This window comes from Schistocerca serialis, chromosome 7 (genome assembly GCF_023864345.2).
Source record: "Schistocerca serialis cubense isolate TAMUIC-IGC-003099 chromosome 7, iqSchSeri2.2, whole genome shotgun sequence".
Lineage (NCBI taxonomy): Eukaryota > Metazoa > Arthropoda > Insecta > Orthoptera > Acrididae > Schistocerca > Schistocerca serialis.
In genome coordinates, this window is record NC_064644.1 from 389,268,000 (window position 1) to 389,292,420 (window position 24,421).

Below are 24,421 nucleotides of genomic sequence, written 5' to 3' on the forward strand. Positions count from 1 at the left end.
ATTATTAATTATTAATTATTTGATTATTGTAGCAAAGAGAATAATGCATGGACTAAGTAAATAGTTTGAATACATGTGTCAATAAGTACGTTACATGAGGAAGAAGTTATCATCGTAAAATTATGGTTAGGATAGAACAGACCCGCGGAATAGTCAAGTGAAAGATAAATGAAGTCTGTTACTATAATAGTTAAATTTATTTGTTTTGTATTAGCGTAAAAGGAGAGAAGAAGTGGCTTCAGGAACATGCTACAAATATTGATAAAATGAGAAAAGTAAGGAAATGTAGCAGAGAGAGGTAGTGTTTAATTCCCTATCTTCTTAGAGGAAAGAAAATTTAATGCAGAAATTTGAAGAAGGATAGCAGGTACAGGCAAAAATGAAAACAGAGATGAATGAAAAGGGATAGGCAGATATCAAGTAACAATGTTTAAAGGTAGTAATTACAGCTGTTGATTAAGAGCTTAATCATGCAATGTAACTACTAACAAGAAACAGTATTAGTAAATAACTAATCTGTTTTCTGTGAAATACCGGTGTGAAGAGAAGAAATTCACAGAACCAACTCGAGCTTGAAAAATTTAAGAAACACTCTGAAACATCTAACAAAATACAAAAGAGACAGTATACTGAGGTAGAATTTACCAACTGTGACATTAGAAAGCTGGAAAGAAACAAATGAGTATTGAATACAGTGTAGTATAGAACAGAAAATAGTACAATACCTAGCTGGTAGAAGGGTGGATTTTCAGAGTAAAAATTGAAAGGTACTAGTATCATGAATAGACAAATAAAAATGTTTTTATGTGATCTGAGGCTTTCCCGGCGAATGTGCTGTATCCAAGGTTCTCGGATGTCCAGCCGGATCCGATCGTCGAGGTTCAACGACATTTCGGCGAATAACCATTCCGCCATCATCAGGTGGTGCTGATGGAATGATCTGTCTGCGCTGTGTACGTGGTATTTATGTCCGCGGGGTCCCGAGTCGTACCCCAGCGCGGACGGCCGGCGGGGCGCCGCGTGGTGGGAGGGATGGGGTAGCTGCAGCCACGCCCGGTGGTAGGTGCAGTCCATATCTGTCCGCCGTGGCGGAAGGATCTCGCGTCCGCTCGCGCCGTTGCTATTTGATGGTGTTTAATAATGGTTTCCAGGCCTTGCTAAGTTGAAACCCGGTGTTCCTGTTGATGAGGTTATCTGTTACCCGAACTTCTATGGCCTCCTTGTAGATACTGTCCCAGTAGGCACTTGTGGCCGTCAGGATTTTTGTCTCTTCGAATTTCGCTGTGTGTCCGGTTTCAGTGGAGTGTTCTGCCAGGGCCGAATGGCTGAGGTGGAATAAGCGGGTGTGACGTTCGTGTTCCTTGCATCGGTCCTCGACCGTACGAACTGTTTGACCGATGTAGGATTTGCCACAGTCGCACGGGATTTTGCATACGCCCGCTTTCTTAAGGCCTACGTCACCTTTTGCCGTTCCTGGTAGGTCACAAATCTTTGCTGGTGGTCGGAAGACTGTGTCAATCTTGTGTCGCCTTAACAGTCTCCCTATTTTTGACGACACGTTGCCAGAAAACGGCAGAAAGGCCAGAGCTTGCTTCTCTTCTTCGGGTCCTTCTTCATCTTGGTTCTTGCTGCCGTTCTGTTGTCGGAAGGCCCTTTGGATTTGGCGGTTGCTATACCCATTCTTGCGGAACACGGTCTCCAGGTGTTTGAGTTCCGTTGGCAAGTTCTGTTCATCAGAGATCGAGTGTGCTCTATGTACCAAGGTTTTGAGCATTCCATTAAGCTGCGCCGGATGGTGGCAGCTGGAGGCATGTAGGTACAAGTCAGTGTGTGTAGGCTTACGGTACACACTGTGACCCAGTGAGCCATCAGAATTACGTTCCACTAGGACATCAAGAAAGGGTAGTTTTCCATCTTTCTCAGTCTCCATGGTGAATCGAATGTTACTGTGGTCCGAATTTAGATGTTGTAGAAAAATCTGCAGCTGTTCCTGTCCATGTGACCAGATGACGAACGTGTCGTCCACGTAGCGTACGTTTTCAATGGTCAATACTATGAGCAGAGCGACGGAGTAGCCATGGGGATCCCGCTCTCCCCAGTGGTGGCCAGCCTGTTCATGGAGAGTTTCGAAGAGGAAGCACTGGAAGCCGCCGAACTGAAACCTGTATGCTTCTTTCGCTACGCGGACGACACGTTCGTCATCTGGCCACATGGGCAGTAACAGCTACAGATTTTTCTAAAACATCTAAATTCGGTCCACAGTAACATTCGGTTCACCATGGAGACTGAGAAAGATGGAAAACTACCCTTTCTTGATGACCCCGCGGACATAAATACGACGGACACAGCGCAGACAGATCATTCCATCAGCACCACCTGATGATGGCGGAACGGTTATTCGCCGAAATATCGTGGAACTTCGACGATCGGATCCGGCTGGACACCCGAGAACCTTGGATACAAAAATGTTTTTGTTTTATTTACTAATACTGTATTTTGAATACGAGATATTTAATTGCATTGGAAAATTAGGACGTGAATAAGTTAGTCATTGATGTAATCAGACTGTTAACTCCTTTCGTATTACTTCAGTTATAATATTAAGGAGGAATGTTGTGAATTGGGTAACGGCCTTGCCGCAGTGGATACACCGGTTCCCGTGAGATCACCGAAGTTAAGCGCTGTCGGGCGTGGTCGGCACTTGGATGGGTGACCATCCAGGCCGGCATGCGCTGTTGACATTTTTTGGGGTGCACTCAGCCTCGTGATGCCAGTTGAGGAGCTACTCGACCGAATAGTAGCGGTTTCGGTCAAGAATACCATCTTACGAGCGGGAGAGCAGTGTGCTGACCCCACGCCCCTCCTATCCGCATCCTCCACCGAGGATGACACGGCGGTGGGATGGTCCCGGTAGGCCACTCGTGACCTGAAGACGGAGTGTGAATGTTGTGAATTGCCTTTCTTGAATATAACGTAAGTCGACTTAGTATTATTTATTAAGACGCAAGTGGAGATACGTGTACATTACTGGCCTTTAAAATTGCTACATCAAAAAGAAATGCAGATGATAAATGGGTATTCATTGGACAAGTGTATTATACTAGAACTGTCATGTGATTACATTTTCACGCAATTTGTGTGCATAGATCCTGAGAAATCAGTACCCAGAACAACCACCTCTGGCCGTAATAACGGCCTTGATACGCCTGGGCATTGAGTCAAACAGAGCTTGGATGGCGTGTACAGGTACAGTTGCCCATGCAGCTTCAACACGATACCACAGTTCATGAAGAATAGTGACTGGCGTATTGTGGCGAGCCAGTTGCTCAGCCACCATTGACCAGACGTTTTCAGTTGGTGAGAGATCTGGAGAATGTGCTGGCCAGGGCAGCAGTCGAACATTTTCTGTATCCAGAAAGGCCCGTACAGGACCTGCAACATGCGGTCGTGAATTATCCTGCTGAAATGTAGGGTTTCGCAGGGATCGAATGAAGGGTAGAGCTATGGGTCGTAGTACATCTGAAATGTAACGTCCACTGTTCAAAGTGCCGTCAATGAGAACAAGAGGTGACCGAGACGTGTAACCAGTGGCACCCCATACCATCACGCCGGGTGATACGCCATTATGGCGATAACGAATACAAGCTTCCAATGTGCGTTCACCGCGATGTCGCCAAACACGGATGCGACCATCATGATGCTGTAAACAGAAACTGGATTCATCCGAAAAAAATGTCGTTTTGCCATTCGTGCACCCAAGTTCGAGTTGAGTGCACCATCGCAGGCGCTCCTGTCTGTGATGCAGCGTTAAACGTAATTGTAGCCATGGTCTCCGAGCTGATAGTCCATGCTGCTGCAAACGTCGTCGAACTGTTCGTGCAGATGGTTGTTGTCTTGCAAACGTCCCCATCTGCTGACTCAGGGATCGAGACGTGGCTGCACGATCCGTTGCAGCCATGTGGATAAGATGCCTGTCATCTCGACTGCTGATGATACGAGACCGTTGGGCTCCAGCAAGGAGTTCCGTATTACCCTCTTGAACCCACCGATTCCATATTACGCTAACAGTCATTGGATCTCGACCAACGCGAGCAGTAATGTCGCATTACGATTAACGTCAATCGCGATAGGCTACAATCCGACCTTTATCAAAGTCGGAAACGTGATGGTGCGCATTGCTCCTCCATACACGATGCATCACAACAACGTTTCACCAGGCAACGCCGGTCAACTGCTGTTTGTGCATGAGAAATCGGTTGGAAACTTTCCTCATGTCAGCACGGTGTGGTGTCGCCACCGGCGCCAACCTTGTGTGACTGCTCTGAAAAGCTAATCCTTTGCATATCATACAATCTCCTTCCTGTCGGTTAAATTTCGCTTCTGTAGCACGTCATCTTCGTGGTGTAGCAATTTTAATGGCCAGTAGTATATGTGCAACTATCTGCTGCAAAATTAAGAGATGCCTGATGTTGTCTCTACATGTTTATCTTCCAAAACCAACGAATGGCGAGAAGGACGCTAATCTTAATAATTCCTCCCATACCCCTAGAATAGTTACTGCCGATGAAGAAAAGGACATGACCCATAAAGTTCTCCTTCCCTGTTCCTTAAATGTGATCATAAGGATCATAAGGACGCCAACCATAGTGCCTACATTTAGAAAAATGTAAGTGCTCAGTGTAAGGAGCAAGAGACTTTCTTGTTTTTGTTACAGCTTCTAAAGACTTCAGAAGCAACAAGGTAACTAAAAAGCTGTCTCTCCTGTTGCAAAAGATGATTAAAAAAAGAAGAATTTTTCTTGTGTTTGTAAATATTATTCATGTTTGTATGTAAATTTGCTAAATTGTTAAATGTGACTTGAAAGTGAACTTGTACAGGGTAGTGGTAGAGTGTTTGTTGAATAAGTGTAACAAAAATGATTGTCTTGTTTGTCACGAAATATCTTGATGAATTTCAAATGTAAAATTAATCTAAAGCTACAATTGCTTCAAAAAAATAAGGTTTAATTTTTTCAAAAATTTTAGTACAAAAGCAAAAAACACCTAATGTGAAGAAGCAAGTGCTTTTGGCTGGATAGTAACAGTGCCGAGAGAGAGAGAGAGAGAGAGAGAGAGAGAAGAGAGAGAGAGAAAATTCCCTAATATGCCTACCCTGTCTCGAGGTCATATTGAGCGCGTCTTAGCCGCCTAACGGCAGACAATGCATTGCACAACTACATAACACAGAAATTAAATATTGTTAGCATTTGATAGTTTGTTCATAGGATAGTGTAGATGATGTAGATGCAAGAAATACTAAGTTTGAGAAATCGATATTTTTCGTTATCTTTCCAGGGACAACGGAAAAGTGCTAAAAACCTGGCATTTCCGGAATATGTGTATTTTGACATAAAATATGCTGTAGATTGCGTTAGTGAAATTTTCTTTAATATTTAATTTGATGGATTTTTCAAAGGCATGTCAATAATACAAGTGAAGTTCCGCTGCTAGAGGTCACTCAAGACTCCATAGGAAAAATCGTAATAGTTATTATTAATAAGAAAGGAAATTAAAAATAGGGTGTCCGCAACTCGTGGTCGTGCGGTAGCGCTCTCGCTTCCCACGCCCGGGTTCCCGGGTTCGATTCCCGGCGGGGTCAGGGATTTTCTCCGCCTCGTGATGACTGGGTGTTGTGTGCTGTCCTTAGGTTAGTTAGGTTTAAGTAGTTCTAAGTTCTAGGGGACTGATGACCATGGCTGTTAAGTCCAATAGTGCTCAGAGCCATTAAAATTAGGGTGAAATGTTTTTGTAACATAAATTTACAGTACGAACAGAGGCCATAAGTTCGCATTTAAAGAAGTTATTAATGATTCAATACGCAGAGAGGATGCTTTTTGAACACAGAGGAAAGGGCGCTAGCGTTTTAGAGGCGAGGGTTCCGCCAGCGGTCCGCTACGGTAGGCTACACAGCGCCGCAGGCATCCGTGAAACTGCCTCTCTCTGTAGAAATGCGTTGTGAGGTAACGTGTAACGGGGAACGCGAGTCGTCGCATGGCTGTGGATGGATACTTAGGTGATATCGAGAAACTAAGATCGCGCATTTATACAACAGGCGTTCAGTAAGTAACGCAGCACATTTTTTTCTGAAATCAAGTTGGTTTTATTCACGATTCCAATACACCACATAATTGCCCTCTCTTTTGGCTACAAAATCTTATTTTTCAACATAAATTCCGTTTAATGCGACAGCCTTACACCACCTTACTGGGAGGGCATGTACGCCCGATATCCGAGTCAGCGTCTTTCTGCACCAGCGGCCTCTCCATCGTCCACGTACTGCTTTCCACGGAAGGTGTGAGATCCTGAATGTAGGGTGGACAACGACAAACATTCCAATGAAGTTTTGTGAGCTCCACTCGGTTGCACAGTCTTGTGTCAGGCCTTGCGCTGTCATGGTAATTGTTATCTGCCTATCATCTAGAACGAGAGTGTCCGCACGTTCCAATATTGCAGGAGTCGCAGCTGTGTGCGGCCTGGCCAGCATGCGGGAGATCGGACAGAATGGGTAAGTGAATGATAAATGAAACCTGTTACTGTAAGATTTAAATTTATTTATTATATATTAATGTAAAAGGAGAGAAGAAGTGGCGTGAAGAACAACCACAAATATTGATACAAGTGAGAAAATAAAGAAGATGAAGAAGAGAGAAGCAGTGTTCAATTTCCTATCTTCTTCTAGGAACGGAAACATAATGCGGAAATTTGGAGCAGAATAACAGTTCCAGACAGGTTTGTGCGACTTGTTGCGATGATGATAGATGCCTTGCCCAACGACTCATCATTCTTTTGTTCCCTGCCAGGTTTTCGTAGACATTCCATAAGCGCCTATGAATATCTGAAATGTGTTGTCTTCCCCACAAACTAATCTCAGTGACAGCTGTCTGCTTGGAAAACACGTCCATTACAGACGCCATTTTGAAGGCTACGTATAGCGACGTCACCTATTGGAACTTCACTAAACTACAGAAGCTGAAGCGAGAATATTCCATGATGTCTCTCAACAAATTCCGCATTTTTTCAACCAAAATTGACCGAAAAGAAAACTGTGTTCCATTACTTACTCAGCACCCCTCGAAGAACTGGTAAAAGTGAACTTCCGCGAGAATTTCAGTATTCAAAAAGCATATTTCGTTTCGGTCTAAAATAATTTGTGCGCTGCCATCGTGCCATAAATCCGCGAGCATAGAAATTTACTACTTTTAGGAAAGAAACAATTAGTAATTTAAATCCTCCCTACCCACCATCTCTACACCCAATGTGGCTTTCATCAACTCCCCCTCCCGGATGATGCCCTCACTCCCTCCATTTATCCCTCCTATCAACTCTGATCCTCCCCCCCTCCTTTCCTCCGTCCTTTCCCTGGGCTCCCTCCTTCCCCCTTCCATCCAGTGTTTCTCCCTGCCTAACCTCTCCCTACCTCCCTTCTTCCCCCCCCCCCCCCGAGTCCTTTTGTATTCCCTTCTCTGCCTTCCCCACTCCCTGTCGCGTCTGCCAGGCACCCCCCACCCCTCTTATGGGTCCTCATCCTCCATTGGCTCCTTTTCCCCCTCCCCCTTCGCTTTTCCTCTCCTTCCCCCCTTTTTTATTTTCCCATCATCTGTCCAGTTTCCCACCACCTGCTCTCAGCTGTGGTATGTCATATTTGCTAACCTTTTAGTGCAGTGTTCCAGCGAATGTTCAGTGTTGTTTCGTCTTTCCAAGTGTTGCGAACAGAAACCATGCTGTCGCTGGGTGTGAATTTTATGTCTTTTGCGAACAGAAACCAGACTGTCGCTGTGTTTTTTAATTGTCTGTCTATTATTTTACCTGTATGCTTCATATGTATTTTATTAGCATCATCATCCCTTTGTTCTATGTTCCACGATTTTTTCGCCATGTTACCATTTAAGTCTCCGATTTTATCGCCTGTTTTTAATATATATTGTCATCACCTTTTTAAAACAAAGTCTGTAGGCTGAAGAGCAACATACTAAGCTGCTGCCAGCCCGCCCCCTTGGGGGAGAATCGAAATTCAATAAACAAAAAAAAAGTAATTTAAGCACTTATTATCGGAATGATAATTTACGTATAATGAACTGTCTAGTTCTGAGAAAACTATTGCAAACTGACGTGGTTTATAAAAATATACGTGTATGTGAAGCATCCTCATTCTGTCCTTACTTCTAGCAATCCAGGACAAGTGTGGGAAAGTAAGTTGTGAGTATCAGGTTTTTGGCTACACTCTGAATATTCATTAAAGTAATATACAAGCTCTTGAAACAGAAGATGAAAAAAGAGAGACAACCAGCCACAAAAATCGAACACCTCCCCCCCCCTCTCCCCCTTCGTTGCTTAATCCCTTCCAAAACGGCAACCCCACCACGCAACAAACAATATTACTATTGAAATACTAGTTACAAAATCCATCAATAAACCCAGATGGGACCTAAAGATAACTAACAGAACACAATATGCCCAGGAAGTGAAGGACGATCCCCGCTGGAAACTCCCAAAGGCAGAAAAAAACTGAAAGACAATACAATAGTTTCAATAAGAAACACTCTTACAACTTCATGATAATGAAAGAGATATTGATATCGACTAATAGTTAGGGCTATACTATACACAATAAGACATCAAACAATTAATCAAGGAGTTGCTCTATTCATTTTCACTGAAACTCGTTACATTCTCACCTGAAAACATGTACTTGCAATATTTCCGGACTGAAAAGATCGATAACAGATGATAGATCAACTTATACTCAGAGAACACTCATTAATCACGGTTAAGTCCTGACGTAACTGACAGCTGTTTGAGTATTGCAATCAGACGAAAATTACGTAGTTTGCTGGGTACCGTTCTGTCCCTACATCTTGATGCTCGAAGCTGCGACGGAATTAAAAAATGGAATTACGCCATATCAACTTGAAATCCCTGGGCTAGCAAGACAGAGCGGATGAGGTTATATTTGTGGAAAGGGGACAAAATAAGTTACTGTCAGTTGTACTCAACATACAAACTTTATTTGTTAGAAGTTACAATCACACAAGCAAGAACCAAAACTCTCATAGTTTTAACGAAAGACCTCCTTTGATTTAATTTAGATCGGCTGAAGTCCACATCGAAAATCCAAGGCACAAGGCCTAAGCAAGGAATTGAGGTACAGGAGTTCTTCTGGAGGTTTCACTTCCTTAGAAAAAAAAAATATCTTCAATATAAATAGGCCGAAAGCCTTAGCTTAGACTTTTTCTACAGAACTCGGCTGAAGGCCACACATTAATTAAGAACAGTGTTACGGCTTAAGGCCGAGACAAAGATTTTCAGTATTTAATCTAAATAGGCTGAAAACTCGGCTGAAGGCCGCATATCAACAAAACAATTTAATGGCTTAAGGCCTAGGAAGAAGAGCTTTCAATTTGAAAAGGCTAAAGGCCTTATCTTAAAATATTTCGTGTAAAACTTGGCTGCAGGCCTGATACTACGGCATAACAATCTTATGACCTTACGGGAAGACAAGGATTATGAATTTTGAATTTAAGAGAGATTAAAACTTGGCTGAAGGCCACACACCATGCAGAAAACAATTTCACGAGTTAAGGCCTAAAGGGAAGAGCTTCTAATTTTCAACTAAGATAGGCTTAAGGCTTTATCCTAAAATGCTTCACATAAAACTCGGTTAAGGCCACATATTAAACCCAAACATCTCACAGCTTAAATCCCAGACAAAGAAATTTCCAATTTTTAATTTAAGCTGGAACACTCTGCTGAAGGCCACTTACAAACTAGAAAATATTTCTTACGGCTTAAGGCCTAGACAGAATTTTTCAACTTTTGATTTGAAAAGGCTAAAAACTCGGCTGAAGGCCACATACCAACTTGAAACAAATTTACAGCTTAAGGCCTAGACAGAAGGAATTTTCAATTTTAATTTTGAAAGGCTGAAACTTGACTGAAGGCCACATACCAAACAAGAAACAATTTTTTTACGGCTTAAGGACTAAGAAGAAAAGCGTTGCAATTTTAATAAGCTAAAACTCGGCTGAAGGCCACACAGAGTACTTAAGACTAAAAAGGAAATCACTATAAAAACACAAGGAGCGGCGCTCAGAAGGTTCCAATGGTCGACCTAGGAATGTACACTAACGCACGTTTAGATGAGACAGGCAGTCAGACCGGCAACCTCTTAATCAGAAGGCAACCCAACCGAAAGCCAGCCGACGATCCAACCAACAAGAACAGTTCTGCTCTACACGACCAGCAAAACGACAACTAGATATCAATAGCACAACGTTCTGGATACTGGTGCCCAATCCAGCCAAGTCAGAATAAACGCCCAAAACTACCAACAACGCCTAGCTGTCCAACTAAACGCCATGCTGGACAGCATGAACACGACGAGGAAAATACACTGCCGAAAACTAGGTCAACGCCCAGGGCAGGTAACCGGAACGTCAACGGTCACAAGGCAAAAGATACCGCTGGTACACTTGATTAATGAAGGAAAGAATTAAGTTAAACACCACACAGGAAAATGGCTGCAATTCTAGCCCACTTCAATGGACACTCGTTGTTGCTCGTGAGAATTTCCCAGAAAGCGACAACCAGGATCAAACGAAGAGATGTGATAGCAGTTGAGGCTTGATAGTTGGTTAAGTGGGCATTCAACATTAGTGTCCAGGAACGGTGGGCGACGAACTTCGTAGCCCTCGCAAAAAGCGCCTCACAACTCCAACCGTGCGTGCACGCCGCCAGCAGCTCCGGCCTGACAACACACCACGGAGACTTCCTCGTTGCTCTGCCCCAACCGACCAACTGCCACACACGGCACACCCAGAAAATATCCCCGCCACACCAAAGATAGTACAACAGTGGCTCTAAGCACTATGGGACTTAACATCGGAGGTCATCAGTCCCCTAGACTTAGAACTACTTAAACCTAACTAACCTAAGGACACCACACACATCCATGCCCGAGGCAGGATTCGAACATGCAACCGTAGCAGCAATGCGGTTCCGGACAGAAGTGTCTAGAACAGCTCGGTCACAGCAGCCAGCTAGTACATCAGTACTAGTATCGATTCACGCTGCTGCTGCCACTCACGGAGAGAAGACAGCAACGTTATGGCGGTAACCGAAGACGAAATAAGGCACCACTGGACTGCAATCAACGATAGAAAACAAGGCATGACGCGAGCCAGCCACTGCTCACAACTTTTGTAGGATATCCGTCAGAACTGACGATGTGTTTCTCGGCAAAAATAAATTATCCTTAGCATTATAGTTGAAAATATCATTCCCCTTCAGTTACCAGTGTCTGAATTGGTTTAGAAAGAAACGTCGGCATACATGCTTACCTGTATTCCGTTCATGGGAAATTGCTAGACACTGTGTGCCAGACCGAGATTCTAACCCAAATTCCTACTTAGTTGGGGTTTTAAATCGTAGTCTTCCTATAATAGTTCTTATAAGTTAGTGGTCTGAAAAGTTCGGATTCAGAGCAGTTCTGCTGTCTTCTTTGAGACTTGATATTAATCCAGCTCACCTCTCCAACAGCCAATGTATAAAACCTTGTAAAACAAATTTGCGTACTGGTTGTTTCTTTAATTCGATTTAATTGTTTTTGGCGTGCACATCCATTATTAACTGCATCATCCTGTCAATTTTTATTATTATCTTAACTTGTACCATTTTGTATTATCAGTCGTGAGAATTTATTAGAAGATCTTCTTTAATTTTGTGTGAAAATTCTCACACCGTATTATAACGAATTACATGAAATGAACTAAATAAAAAAATAACAGAGGAAGGTTAGTTCATAGGAAAAGACACTACTGATCCCCATTGAAAGCATTTAGGCTCCTTTGGAGTGCTGTAGATGGTACCAGGGGCTCACTTATTTTCCACCACTACGTAAGTCATGGCAGTGGGGTGATGTGCATGTGTCAGTCGGTTGTATACTGCCAGCGCTGTAAGACGTCACAGAATGACAGTGAATGAACTTGCCGGATATGTTAGTGTATCTATGTGGGCTGTCCAGCATCTCTAGAAGGAATGGTCGTAGAAACGTCCTAACAGATAGGGAATGGGGACGAGAGTTACGCCTTTCAATGATAGACTGTTCCAAACACGAGAGGAATTGCTTAGGTCAGTGAAAGCAGATCCATTTCAACCAGTTATTGAGCAAACATTTTGAAGGCTACAGCATGCAGTGAACATTTGGAATCGGGTACCGTGCAAAATATCATTGTTGACAATGCCACACGATGCTACACATCTTCAATGGAGACGGACAGTGGCAGACCAGTGAGTCGTGATTTGGCCTCTGGTCAAAAGATGCAAGGCATTTGAACCACAATGTGTATGGAGGGCGCTTTGGGGCTGTTGACTCACTCAGTTAGTGTTAGCCTAATCCAGGGTGTTTATTTGATTATTTTCGACGAGTAAGTGTTGCTCTCTCTAATCGTTCGTCACGATGCGCACGCTGTGAACATTCCCAACTTCCAGGATCGTAGCATCCGCTGTTACAGGGCTACACCAATTCGATACCTGTTTGACGAGAAACCTATCGCTCTTCGACTGGCCCACAAAATCTCTGGATGCTAATCCAGTAGATCTCTCTGTGTCTGTTTGATACAGCAGGTGACTCATAGTAAACAGCAATCTCCCCAGTTTGGTAGCTGTACGGGATCTGATGAACAAGAAAAGGCTTCAACTGGATATGGTGTACCTGAAGAAACTTGTTGACTCTCTTCCTTAGCGAACTACACTAATGGCCATTAAAATTGCTACACCACGAAGATGACGTACTACAGGCGCGCAATTTAACCAACAGGAAGAAGATGCTGTGATGTGTACATGATTACCTTTTCAGAGCGTTCACACAAGATTGGCGCCGGTGGCGACATCTACAACCTGCTGACACGAGGAAAGTTTCCAACCGATTTCTCATACACAAACAGCAGTTGACCGGCGTTGCCTGGTGAAACGTTGTTGTGATGCCTCGTGTAAGGAGGAGCAATGCGTACCATCACGTTTCCGACTTTGATAAAGGTCGGGTTGTAGCCTATCGCGATTGCGGTTTATCGTATCGCGACATTGCTGCTCGCGTTGGTCGAGATCCACTGACAGTTAGTAGAATATCGAATCGGTGGATTCAGAAGGGTAATACGGAACGCCCTGCTGGATCCCAACGGCCTCGTATCACTAGCCGTCGAGATGACAGGCATCTTATCCACATGGCTGTAACGGATCGTGCAGCCACCTTGAGTCAACAGATGGGAACGTTTGCAAGAAAACGACCATCTGCACGAACAGTTAGACGACGTTTGCAGCAGCATGGACTATCAGCTTGGAGACCATGGCTGCGGTTACCCTTGACGCTGCATCACAGGCAGGAGCGCCTGCGATGGTGTACTCAACGACGAACGTGGGTGCACGAACGGCAAAACGTCATTTTTTCAGATGAATCCAGGTTCTGTTTACAGCATCATGATGGTCGCATCCGTGTTTGGCGACATCGCGGTGAACGCACATTGGAAGCGTGTATTCGTCATCGCCATACTGGCGTCTCACCCAGCGTGATGGTATGGGGTGCCGTTGGTTACACGTCTCGGTCACCTCTTGTTCGCACTGACTGAACAGTGGACGTTATATTTCAGATGTACTACGACCCATGGCTCTACCCTTCATTCGATCCCTGTGAAACTCTCCATTTCTGCAGGATAATGCACGGCCGCATGTTACAGGCCCTGTACGGGCCTTTCTGGATACAGAAAATGTTCGAGTGCTGCCCTGGCAAGCACTTTCTCCAGATCTCTCACCAATCGGAAACGTCTGGTCAACGGTGGCCGAGCAACTGGCTCGTCACAATACGCCAGTCACTACTCTTGATGAACTGTGGTATCGTGTTGAAGTTGCATGGGCAGCTGTACCTGTACACGCCATCCAAGCTCTGTTTGACTCAATGCCCAGGCGTATCAATGTCGTTATTACGGCCGGAAGCGGATGTTCTGAGTACTAATATCTCAGGATCTATGCACCCAAATTGCGTGAAAGTTTAATGACATGTCAGTTCTAGTATAATATATTTGTCCAATGAATACCCGTTCAACATCTGCATTTCTTCTTGGTGTAGCAATTTTAATGGCCAGTAGTGTATTATTGTCTAGGCTAGAGGCGGTGTTGAACGCATTAGCATGGCTTCTTCTGTGTATAACTAAATTTGTTGTCCAGTGTGGTTGTTTATGAAGGGTGTTACAATGGTAAGAGAGAGGCAGCGCTAGAGAGATCCATACCGTGAGGCAGTGCCGCGTTGACGACGGCGCAGACGGCTCCCGAGCAGAGCGTGGCCAGCAGGGCTGGGGCGAAGAGCGCCGACCTGCCGACGCAGACGGCCACGGTGTCTCCCTCCCGCAGGCTGGGGACCGCCCTCTGCAGAGCCGACAGCTCCGCCGCCGCTTGCCGCAGCACCCAGTCTGCCCGCGACTCCTGGCCCACCACCACCTGCACCACAACAACACACACACACAGTCTCATCAGCTGTATCACCCAGTCACCAACCAACAGCAGGGCGCACACAGCTCGGTGCGCCCCACGCAATCTAGAGTTGTTCACGTTTAGCAGACGGGTGCGATGCTTCGTATTGTTTCAAGTGTCTCTGTTACCGTTGCAGTTGCCTAATGCAAACGAACATTTTGATAGACTACTTCTCTTACCACGAATGATACCGCAGACGACTCACAGACCATAAATACTGCTCTTCGTGACTGTTATTCAGATTCGGCAGGGATGCTTCAGTAGCCTGTACGAAATACACCTCTACCATATGGCAGAAGAAACCAAGTAGGACGGTGTCATGTAAGAGACCGAGCTCTCCATACCACCATCTACAGACGTGCTGCAGAAACCACTATGTATCACTGCTAGCAAAGTAACTTGAAATGTGCAATCAGATATCCAAGTGAATAGGATTCCTACTGAAACTATTTATTTATTTATTTTTAAAATATTTTTTTGAGAATTAAAAGGGGTCCAAGTAAGCTGTATTCTTTTTACGAGTATTATCTGTGCGATTGTCCATTTTCATCCTTGGGTTTTATAATGTAAGCTGGAAGCTTAACACAGATGTCTGAAAATGACGCAAGGTTGAAACCGGACGATTGTACAGATAATAAAAAGAATACAGCCTATGTGGACCATGTTTTCATTCTCAAAATTATTTAATTCACTTATTCATTTAACCGGATCTGATTAGCGACATCAGGCCTTCTCTTACATCGTACCAGGGCTTCACACATATAGTACCTTTTTTACATCATAGGTACCCAAAAAATGATAGTTTTAATACGAAAAATAATATTAAAATTATTTGAGTGTGTATAGTGACAATGTGAGTGTATAGTACTGACTTTGAACTAATATAGTTAATAATGGCAGTACATCTACTAGTACTGCTGCTGCTGCTGCCAGTAATAATAACAATAATAATAATAATAACAGTAATAATAATGGCGATAATAACAATAACGATTTTGGAAGATATAACAAGATTTTGTTCAAGTAAAAAACAGATGTCTAAGCAATAGACGTAATACTCTGGTGCTCGGTATGCTGATAAGAGGTGTGTCAACGCGGGACTGCCTCACAGTATAGATGTCTCTAGCGCTGCCTCTCTCTTACAATTGTTACATCCTTCATAAACAACCACACTGGACAACAAATTTAGTTATACATAGAAGAAGCCACGCTAATGCGTTCAACACCGCCTCTAGCCTAGACAATAATACACTACTGGCCATTAAAATTGCTACACCAAGAAGAAATGCAGATGATGAACGGGTATTCATTGGACAAATATACACTCCTGGAAATTGAAATAAGAACACCGTGAATTCATTGTCCCAGGAAGGGGAAACTTTATTGACACATTCCTGGGGTCAGATACATCACATGATCACACTGACAGAACCACAGGCACATAGACACAGGCAACAGAGCATGCACAATGTCGGCACTAGTACAGTGTATATCCACCTTTCGCAGCAATGCAGGCTGCTATTCTCCCATGGAGACGATCGTAGAGATGCTGGATGTAGTCCTGTGGAACGGCTTGCCATGCCATTTCCACCTGGCGCCTCAGCTGGACCAGCGTTCGTGCTGGACGTGCAGACCGCGTGAGACGACGCTTCATCCAGTCCCAAACATGCTCAATGGGGGACAGATCCGGAGATCTTGCTGGCCAGGGTAGTTGACTTACACCTTCTAGAGCACGTTGGGTGGCACGGGATACATGCGGACGTGCATTGTCCTGTTGGAACAGCAAGTTCCCTTGCCGGTCTAGGAATGGTAGAACGATGGGTTCGATGACGGTTTGGATGTACCGTGCACTATTCAGTGTCCCCTCGACGATCACCAGTGGTGTACGGCCAGTGTAGGAGATCGCTCCCCACACCATGATGCCGGGTGTTGGCCCTGTGTGCCTCGGTCGTATGCAGTCCTGATTGTGGCGCTCACCTGCACGGCGCCAAACACGCATACGACCATTATTGGCACCAAGGCAGAAGCGACTCTCATCGCTGAAGACGACACGTCTCCATTCGTCCCTCCATTCACGCCTGTCGCGACACCACTGGAGGCGGGCTGCACGATGTTGGGGCGTGAGCGGAAGACGGCCTAACGGTGTGCGGGACCGTAGCCCAACTTCATGGAGACGGTTGCGAATGGTCCTCGCCGATACCCCAGGAGCAACAGTGTCCCTAATTTGCCGGGAAGTGGCGGTGCGGTCCCCTACGGCACTGCGTAGGATCCTACGGTCTTGGCGTACATCCGTGCGTCGCTGCGGTCCGGTCCCAGGTCGACGGGCACGTGCACCTTCCGCCGACCACTGGCGACAACATCGATGTACTGTGGAGACCTCACGCCCCACGTGTTGAGCAATTCGGCTGTACGTCCACCCGTCCTCCTGCATGCCCACTATACGCCCTCGCTCAAAGTCCGTCAGCTGCACATACGGTTCACGTCCACGCTGTCGCGGCATGCTACCAGTGTTAAAGACTGCTATGGAGCTCCGTATGCCACGGCAAACTGGCTGACACTGACGGCGGCGGTGCACAAATGCTGCACAGCTAGCGCCGTTCGACGGCCAACACCGCGGTTCCTGGTGTGTCCACTGTGCCATGCGTGTGATCATTGCTTGTACAGCCCTCTCGCAGTGTCCGGAGCAAGTATGGTGGGTCTGACACACCGGTGTCAATGTGTTCTTTTTTCCATTTCCAGGAGTGTATTATACTAGAACTGACATGTCATTACACTTTCACGCAATTTGGGTGCATAGATCCTGAGAAATCAGTACTCAGAACATCCACTTCCGGCCTTCAGATGTCCCTCATCGCTAATCCTGTGGGCCCTCTTGGTTAAAATGTGCAGGGCGGATTTCTTCTGAATGGGGCGACAATGAGAGATGGCATGTAGGTTTCTGTTCGTGCTGGTGGTTTTCTGTATACTTTGTGGCCAAGTTTATCATCAAGTTTTCGGTAAACTTCCACGTCTATCTCCATAGAAAATTGGATTTCGCTGTGCTGATGATTGAAGTGTTAGTGGTCACGTCAGTTCATGTACAAAACACTGCACCGGCAACACTTTCACGATTATGGACCGATACAGAGGCAGCATGGCTCAAAATTTCTGCAGGGGACTTCCAACAACTAGTTGAGTCCACGCCACGTTTACTTGCTATACTGCACTGGGCAAAAGAAGATCCCACACGATATTAACAGATATCCCATGACTTTCGTCACCTCAGTGTGTGATTCTATATCGTACACTAATCCTGGAATATATGGACTACAGCTGCTTCTGCTATGTTTTGACCGTTGATTCTTCCCTACTAACGCTTGACAGATGACAGTACAAAGCGATCAGGTGCTGTTTCGGTGAGCAATACGAATGTTCTTCTTGTCGAAGCTAATGAGTCTCCACTCGAACTCAGACGATAGTACACGGGCTCAAAATATCTACTCAAACGTGCACAATTTGGGCAAGATGCTTTGATTTCGAGAATTCAGGTTTTGGCAGATAAATGTTTTACTAGTAGCTAATGGTTTATAAAGAGAATTCTACCATTAGCGTATGTCGTTTACGATATTTCACCATGGTGTCATCGAATTGAAACAGTTTCGCACCATCTGTGCTTTATGACACATTACAGGAATACAAATTTCCTGTACATTTTGGTATATAATACATTAAAATCAGACAATTGTGAGACCTTCAAATAATATTTTGGATGTTGACGTGTGACTGTCAAATTTCGCGGCTATGCATATAGTGCCACAGATCAGCATTCGTATCTTGGGAATTACACAGTCTATAAGGCTGTGGATTACTTTGTTTTCTGCCTACTGCTACGTCTCAGAAGTTGGCATTACGAATAAACAAATCAGTCCTTTTTTCTGATACTAGTTTTCGTTGAAAGTGGTGTGATTACGGGCTATTTTTGTAGTAAGCTAACTTCTATTGCTTTTTATACGTAAATAAAATGACTAAGTGTAAAAGTAACTTCAAGAAACGCAAACTTGCGGGTAACAGATATGTGAGACCTTCATTTTCTTCTGAAAAGCCATGTCATGCTTTGTGTCCACCTCCACCAAACACTTGGTGTAAATATAGGCAACCTGAATTTTCTGGCACCCTGCATGAATTTACACATAAACATTCTTTTCCTTTGGCAGTAATGGAGGCAATCGAACCTATTTACAGAGACTTGACAGGTCCCGAGCTACTAAAGAAGTATTTACATGGGAAGACCCAGAATGTGAATGAGTCCTTCAGTAATGTTGTGTGATGCTGTGTGCCTAAAAATGTATTTGTTGTCCTTATGACTTTAGTCAGCAGTGTCTGATGCTGTAATAACTTTTAATGGTGGGAAATAAGAAAGACTTAAGGTTCTGGAGAAGTTAGGGGTATGATTTGGACAGAACACAGCTAAAGGACTGCGGGAACTGGATGAGCTTCGTGTACGTGAAGCAGGGTTAGCCGTTCAGCAAATGACAAAAGAAGCAAGAAAGAAAAGGAGGAGGCAAGCACTGGGCTGCTGTGACACTGAAGAAGACACAGACTATGGGCCAGAGCAATTCTAGCGCATAAAAGACTCAGAAATGGAAGTCTGTATAAGAATTTGTAATATAAAAGTTTTAAACCTTAGTATCTCAGAACTACATTTTTTGCAGTAAATGACCAGTTTTCTAAAAAAGGGCTGATGGTAGAGACATGAAATTTTCACAGCATGCTACGTGTGAGATTCAACACATATGGAACTAGAATAATTAAAATATCCTGAGTTGTTTTGATTTTATGTTCAGTTATTTACAACATTCTGTCAAAAATTGAGTGTTTGAAAAAAAAAAAAAAAAACATGCCCCACAATACAATTTCAGTAATAATTCTAGTTCAGTGTACATAGAAAGGTGCATTCAATAATTATGGAAAACTGTAAGTTGGTGTCTTAAAAAGTTTCCTAGATAATGGGTCACAAAATTCGATAATTTAACATTGGCGGCATAGGACATACAATGTTCCCTTAAAAGTTTTCTGATTGGTCAAGGGATGTCACTTATCAGAGGGAAAGAAAGGGGTGTGACTTAGGAACGGAGCATGGTTTCCTCTTGATATAGTTCGTCAAACGGCCGGTGTGCATATTTGGTCCTGAGACGGTATTGCACTCCTACTTCCATGTTAATATTTCTCTTTTACAGAAACCATTTTAATGTTATCCTCTCTGTAACGATTATGCTCACTTATTTTACTGTCCAAATATCAAAAGTCATGTGCTCTTTTCCTAATCTAATTCCTTCAGTATCCACCGATTCAGTTCGACTATGTTCCATTGTCTCTGTTTTACTTTTGTTGGCATTCATCTCATAACATGTTTCAAGATAGTATTATTTCGTTCAACTGATCTCTCAGGTTCCTTCCCGTCTCTGAATTAACATGCCTCTGGCAAACTTCAAATTTTCATTTCTTCTCCGTGATCTTTGATTCCCCCTCCAAATGTCTCATTGCCGACAAATCAGAAAGAGAAGGTCATAAGATGTTGAACTGAAGGCAAGTCTGCTATTAGGAAGTCTCAAGACTGAGAAAGCAAATCAGTCTTGCTATTAGAAAGATATAAAAAGTTTATGAAATGAAAAGATATTTACGAATAAAAACATAGGTTCCCGCATATGTAAATCTTACGTAAAAGAGCTGCTACAGTAATACAGTTTTAACGGCTAAATATTGCGTTTAAAAACTACTGACGGGTGTGGCCGCGGATTTCCAATCCTATGAATTTACATTATGATGACTTGCAGAAAAGCACGTAAGTAATGTCCACAATTTTTTTTAGTTTCAGTGCCGTAGTGAACATAAATATTTTAGTTTCTATATCCTTTGCTGATTTTTTGTCATCGTGCCTTAAACATCGACACACTCTAAGACCAAAAAGCGACGCACCACAGAGTTATCGGAATGGGACCAAACTCGGTGGATACGGTGTACATTTATAAACAAACAAATCATTACAATTTCAGAAAAATTGGAAGATTTAGTCAAGAGAAATAAATCACAATCTGAGCCACCTTGGCCTTGATGCAAGCAGTTAATCGCCTTGGCGTTGATTGACAGAGTTGTTGGACGTCCTCCTTGAGGGATACCGTGCCAAATTCTGTCCTTATCCCGAGCTGGTTGGAGGGCCCCGACCATAATTCGCCAATTGGCGAGACATCCGGCGACCTTTCTGGGCAAGGAAGGTATCCACGAAGACAAGCAGTAGAAACTTGTGACATGTGCGGGTGGGCATTATTTTGCTGAGATGTAAGTCCAGGATGGCTTGCCACGAAGGGCAATGTCGTCGACGTACCGTTATGCTGTAAAGGTACCCCAGACCATCAGTCCTGGTCGTCGGGCTTATGGCGGGCGACAATCTGTTTGGTATCCCACTGTTGTCTGGAGCGTCTCCAGACACGTCTTCCCTGGCCATCGGGGTTAATCACTGAAGACAATTATCCACCAGTCAATGAGGGTTCAGCCGAAACGTGTCTGGAGAACCCCCAGACAGTGGCATGATACTAATCTGATTGTCTCCCACCATAAGGCTCGACAACTGAGAGCGACGGTCTGGGGTGCCATTTGTTTTCATAGCCGGACAACTATGGTTGTCATTCGCAGTACACTTACAGCACAGCGTCAAGTCGACGAAATTCTGCGCATCGTTTTGTAGGCCTCCATGGCTAGCCACCTTGAGTTTACATTTCAGCTAGATAATGCCCGCCCACACATGGCAAGAGTTTCCTTGTCTACGTGCTTGCCAAACGCTACCTTGGCCAACAGGGACCTTTGCTTCTACCGACTGGGCTACCCAAGCACGACTCCTGCCCCATCCTCACACCTTCAATTCTACCAGTACGTCGTCTCCTAACTTCCAAGTGTGCTAGTTCTACAGGCTTCTCAGAAAAGCTTCTGTGAAATTTGGAAGGTAGGAGGCGAGGTATTAGCAGAATTGAAGCTGTGAGGACGGGTCGTCAGTCGTGCGTGGGTAGCTCAGTCGGTACAGCACTTGCCTATGAAAGGCAAAGGTACCGAGTTCGAGTCTCGGTCTGGCACACAGTTTTAATCTGCCAGGATGTTCCAAGGTCGTCGGATGCCTCCCCAAGTGACAAAGTTTGTAGCATTATGGTCAGGACCCTCCAACCAGTTCGGGTATAACGCACCAGTTGGACAGGGTTTGGCACGGTACCCCTCAGGAGGACGTCCAACGACCCTGTCAACCAATACCAAGCCGAATAACTGGTTGCAGGAGGGCCAGAGGTGGACCAACCCGTTACTGACTTGCTGAATTTTTGAAGCTCTTTCTTTAAGAATAAATAATACAATTTTTCTTAAACTGAAATAATTTGATTGGCTTATATAACTGAAATAATTTGTTTATCTTACATTTACATCACATCCTTCGATTTCTGTCTGATTCGGAAAATTCCACTGTGGTGAGTCGTTTTTTTATTGCTTTAAAGTATGCATTAATAAATTAAGTTAGAGGTCTGAATAAGCGTGTTTTCTTTACAAAGGGTATGTAAAAATGGGCAAACGAAATATCACTGTTTCCGCGTTTTGAAGACATCATGGAAGTGTTTGTACATAAGCTTTAATTATTTGTAACTTACAAAATAATAATAAATAATTCTTTGTTATGACGAATGAAAAGAAGTAAGCTTTTGGTTTCGTGTCTCATCTGTGAGGAACTCAGAATGTATGGAGCTCAATAGCGAATTGGACGTGGGTATAGTAGTAAAATATCCTCACGTTATTTTGGGAAACGATCTAGACATTCGCCCTTATACCTTTTGCTATGCTACAGGATACTTAAACCCCAACAGGTATGCACAGTGGCTTTCTACGTCTCTAGTGTTATTCAGATGAATTAACTTGTCACAAATAAATTCCATGAATACACTCGGCTAAAATAATCTCCCAGAGATAAAAAAATTCATCGCAGTTCGAGCCCTGAGATTCAATATAACATTTTCTAATTCTCAGCATCTTGTCTGAACATGTGCGGAGTTAGAAGGAAACACAGAGGACCAATGGCTGATTGAGGCCGTGGCTTGAAGCTGTGGCCTTGCAGGTGTTGGTTAAACCCCTGTATCACGGGAAACAAAGTATAATGTGTACACTTGTTTCAATTGACTTCGAACTCAGTATTATCATGTGAGTCTCAAAGAAGGAAATTAAATTGGATTAAAAATTACTTTTGTTCAGGTTCATACAACTGCGGCGAAGAAAGGCCCGTCGGTGACGAAATAGGTTAAGAAAAGATAAATTGGTGTGGGGGGGGGGGGGGGGGGGGAATGTACGTTACAACTTCGCCACGTCGTTAGTGACAGAGCACAAGCTTAGCCGCACCAGGCGTTGAGAAAGTCGACTTTTGCAGGAATGAACGCAGCAGTCACCTTGTACGATTTCAAGGACTTACAGGCTGGACTGTCAACCCGTTTCTTCCTAAGCAGACTGCTTGTCAGGTTCAGGGTCGTAGCGACTAACTGCATATCCCACAGAAGGGGTTGGGATGGTCCTGAACATTTCGGACAGCACCTAGCAGTCTATTATTCAAAAACAGTCTTAATCGCATTTATTATTATTATACCGCCAACCGGTTTCAACCCTACGTAGGGGTCATCTTATGGGCGTTTACACCATTGGTCGACTGCTGGTGGTGTCACTCCTGTCTATATTACGGCAGGAAACTATATAGACATGAGTGACACCACCAGCAGTCGACCAATGGTGTAAACGCCCATAAGATGACCCCTACGTAGAGTTGAAACCGGTTGTCGGTATAATAGTAATAAATGCGATTAAGACTGTTTTTGAATAATTGATTAATCATACTAATCGCTGCTTCATCTCCACAACCATGTTGTCCAAAAACCTAACAGTCTGCTGTAACACATGCATTATAAATACCGGATACACATGTGCACCCATGCACAGACCTGCAGAAGGCGGTCCCCGTGGGCGGTCAGCTTCTGGACGAGGTAAGCCGCCAGGGGCACCTCCGCCCCCGCCACCTCCGCCTCAGTCAGTGGCGGACCGGTCAGCAGCCGCTGGGTGTCCTCCGCGCCGCCCCCTGCCGTCGCCATGCTGGACTACTGGCGGAGCAGCGCGGAGCTCACGCAAGTCTCACCAATCGTAGCCTTATCTCGAACGGTGAACTCCTACACTGATAACTGAGCTTACGTCGATTAACGCACTGGCAGAATTTCTGCACTGTCACGGGTAACGCTTGCTTCTGTGGAAAAAAAGTGAAACAAGTTTCCCGGCTGCGTGGCTTGGACAGAAGTACACGCTACACTGCTCCCTGCCCTGACCCTACCTAAAGCAACGAACTCATCTGTTAGTACACATGTGATTCGACCTTACCTTCTCAGTCACAATGGAAGAGATCAGGCGTGATGAAATATTAAGGGCGGAAGGGAGTAGCACAACTGCCGGCCGGTGTGGCCGTGCGGTTCTAAGCGCGTCAGTTTGGAACCGCGCGACCGCTACGGTCGCAGGTTCGAATCCTGCCTCGGGCATGGATGTGTGTGATGTCCTTAGGTTAGTTAGGTTTAAGTAGTTCTAAGTTCTAGGGGACTGATGACCTCAGTAGTTAAGTCCCATAGTGCTCAGAGCCATTTGAACCATTTTTGAGTAGCACAACTCTGTTTCAGTAAGAGTCTACTACAGACTGAAATATGTATATTTTGACTAAAGACCTACAAATATATTAGTAATGAACACAATATTGAAAAAGGTAAATAATACACGGAAATGGGTGAAACAAATTCCTCGATAATAGATATTATCGGGCAGTTAATGAAGAAAAACCA

At 44.3% G+C, this 24,421-nt stretch overlaps 1 protein-coding gene across 1 annotated transcript in view; it reads right to left on the minus strand.

The window, feature by feature from the left end:
* Positions 1–23,692, minus strand: part of LOC126413119 (uncharacterized) — a 114,992-nt gene extending 91,300 nt beyond the window's left edge. The window contains exons 1-2 of the mRNA XM_050083011.1: positions 23,546–23,692; positions 14,315–14,522 (exon numbers count right to left, since the gene is read on the minus strand). Coding sequence (XP_049938968.1) covers positions 14,315–14,522; positions 23,546–23,692 — 355 coding nt within the window. The remainder of the gene's footprint in view (positions 1–14,314; positions 14,523–23,545) is intronic.
* Between the last annotated feature and the right edge of the window lie 729 nt (positions 23,693–24,421).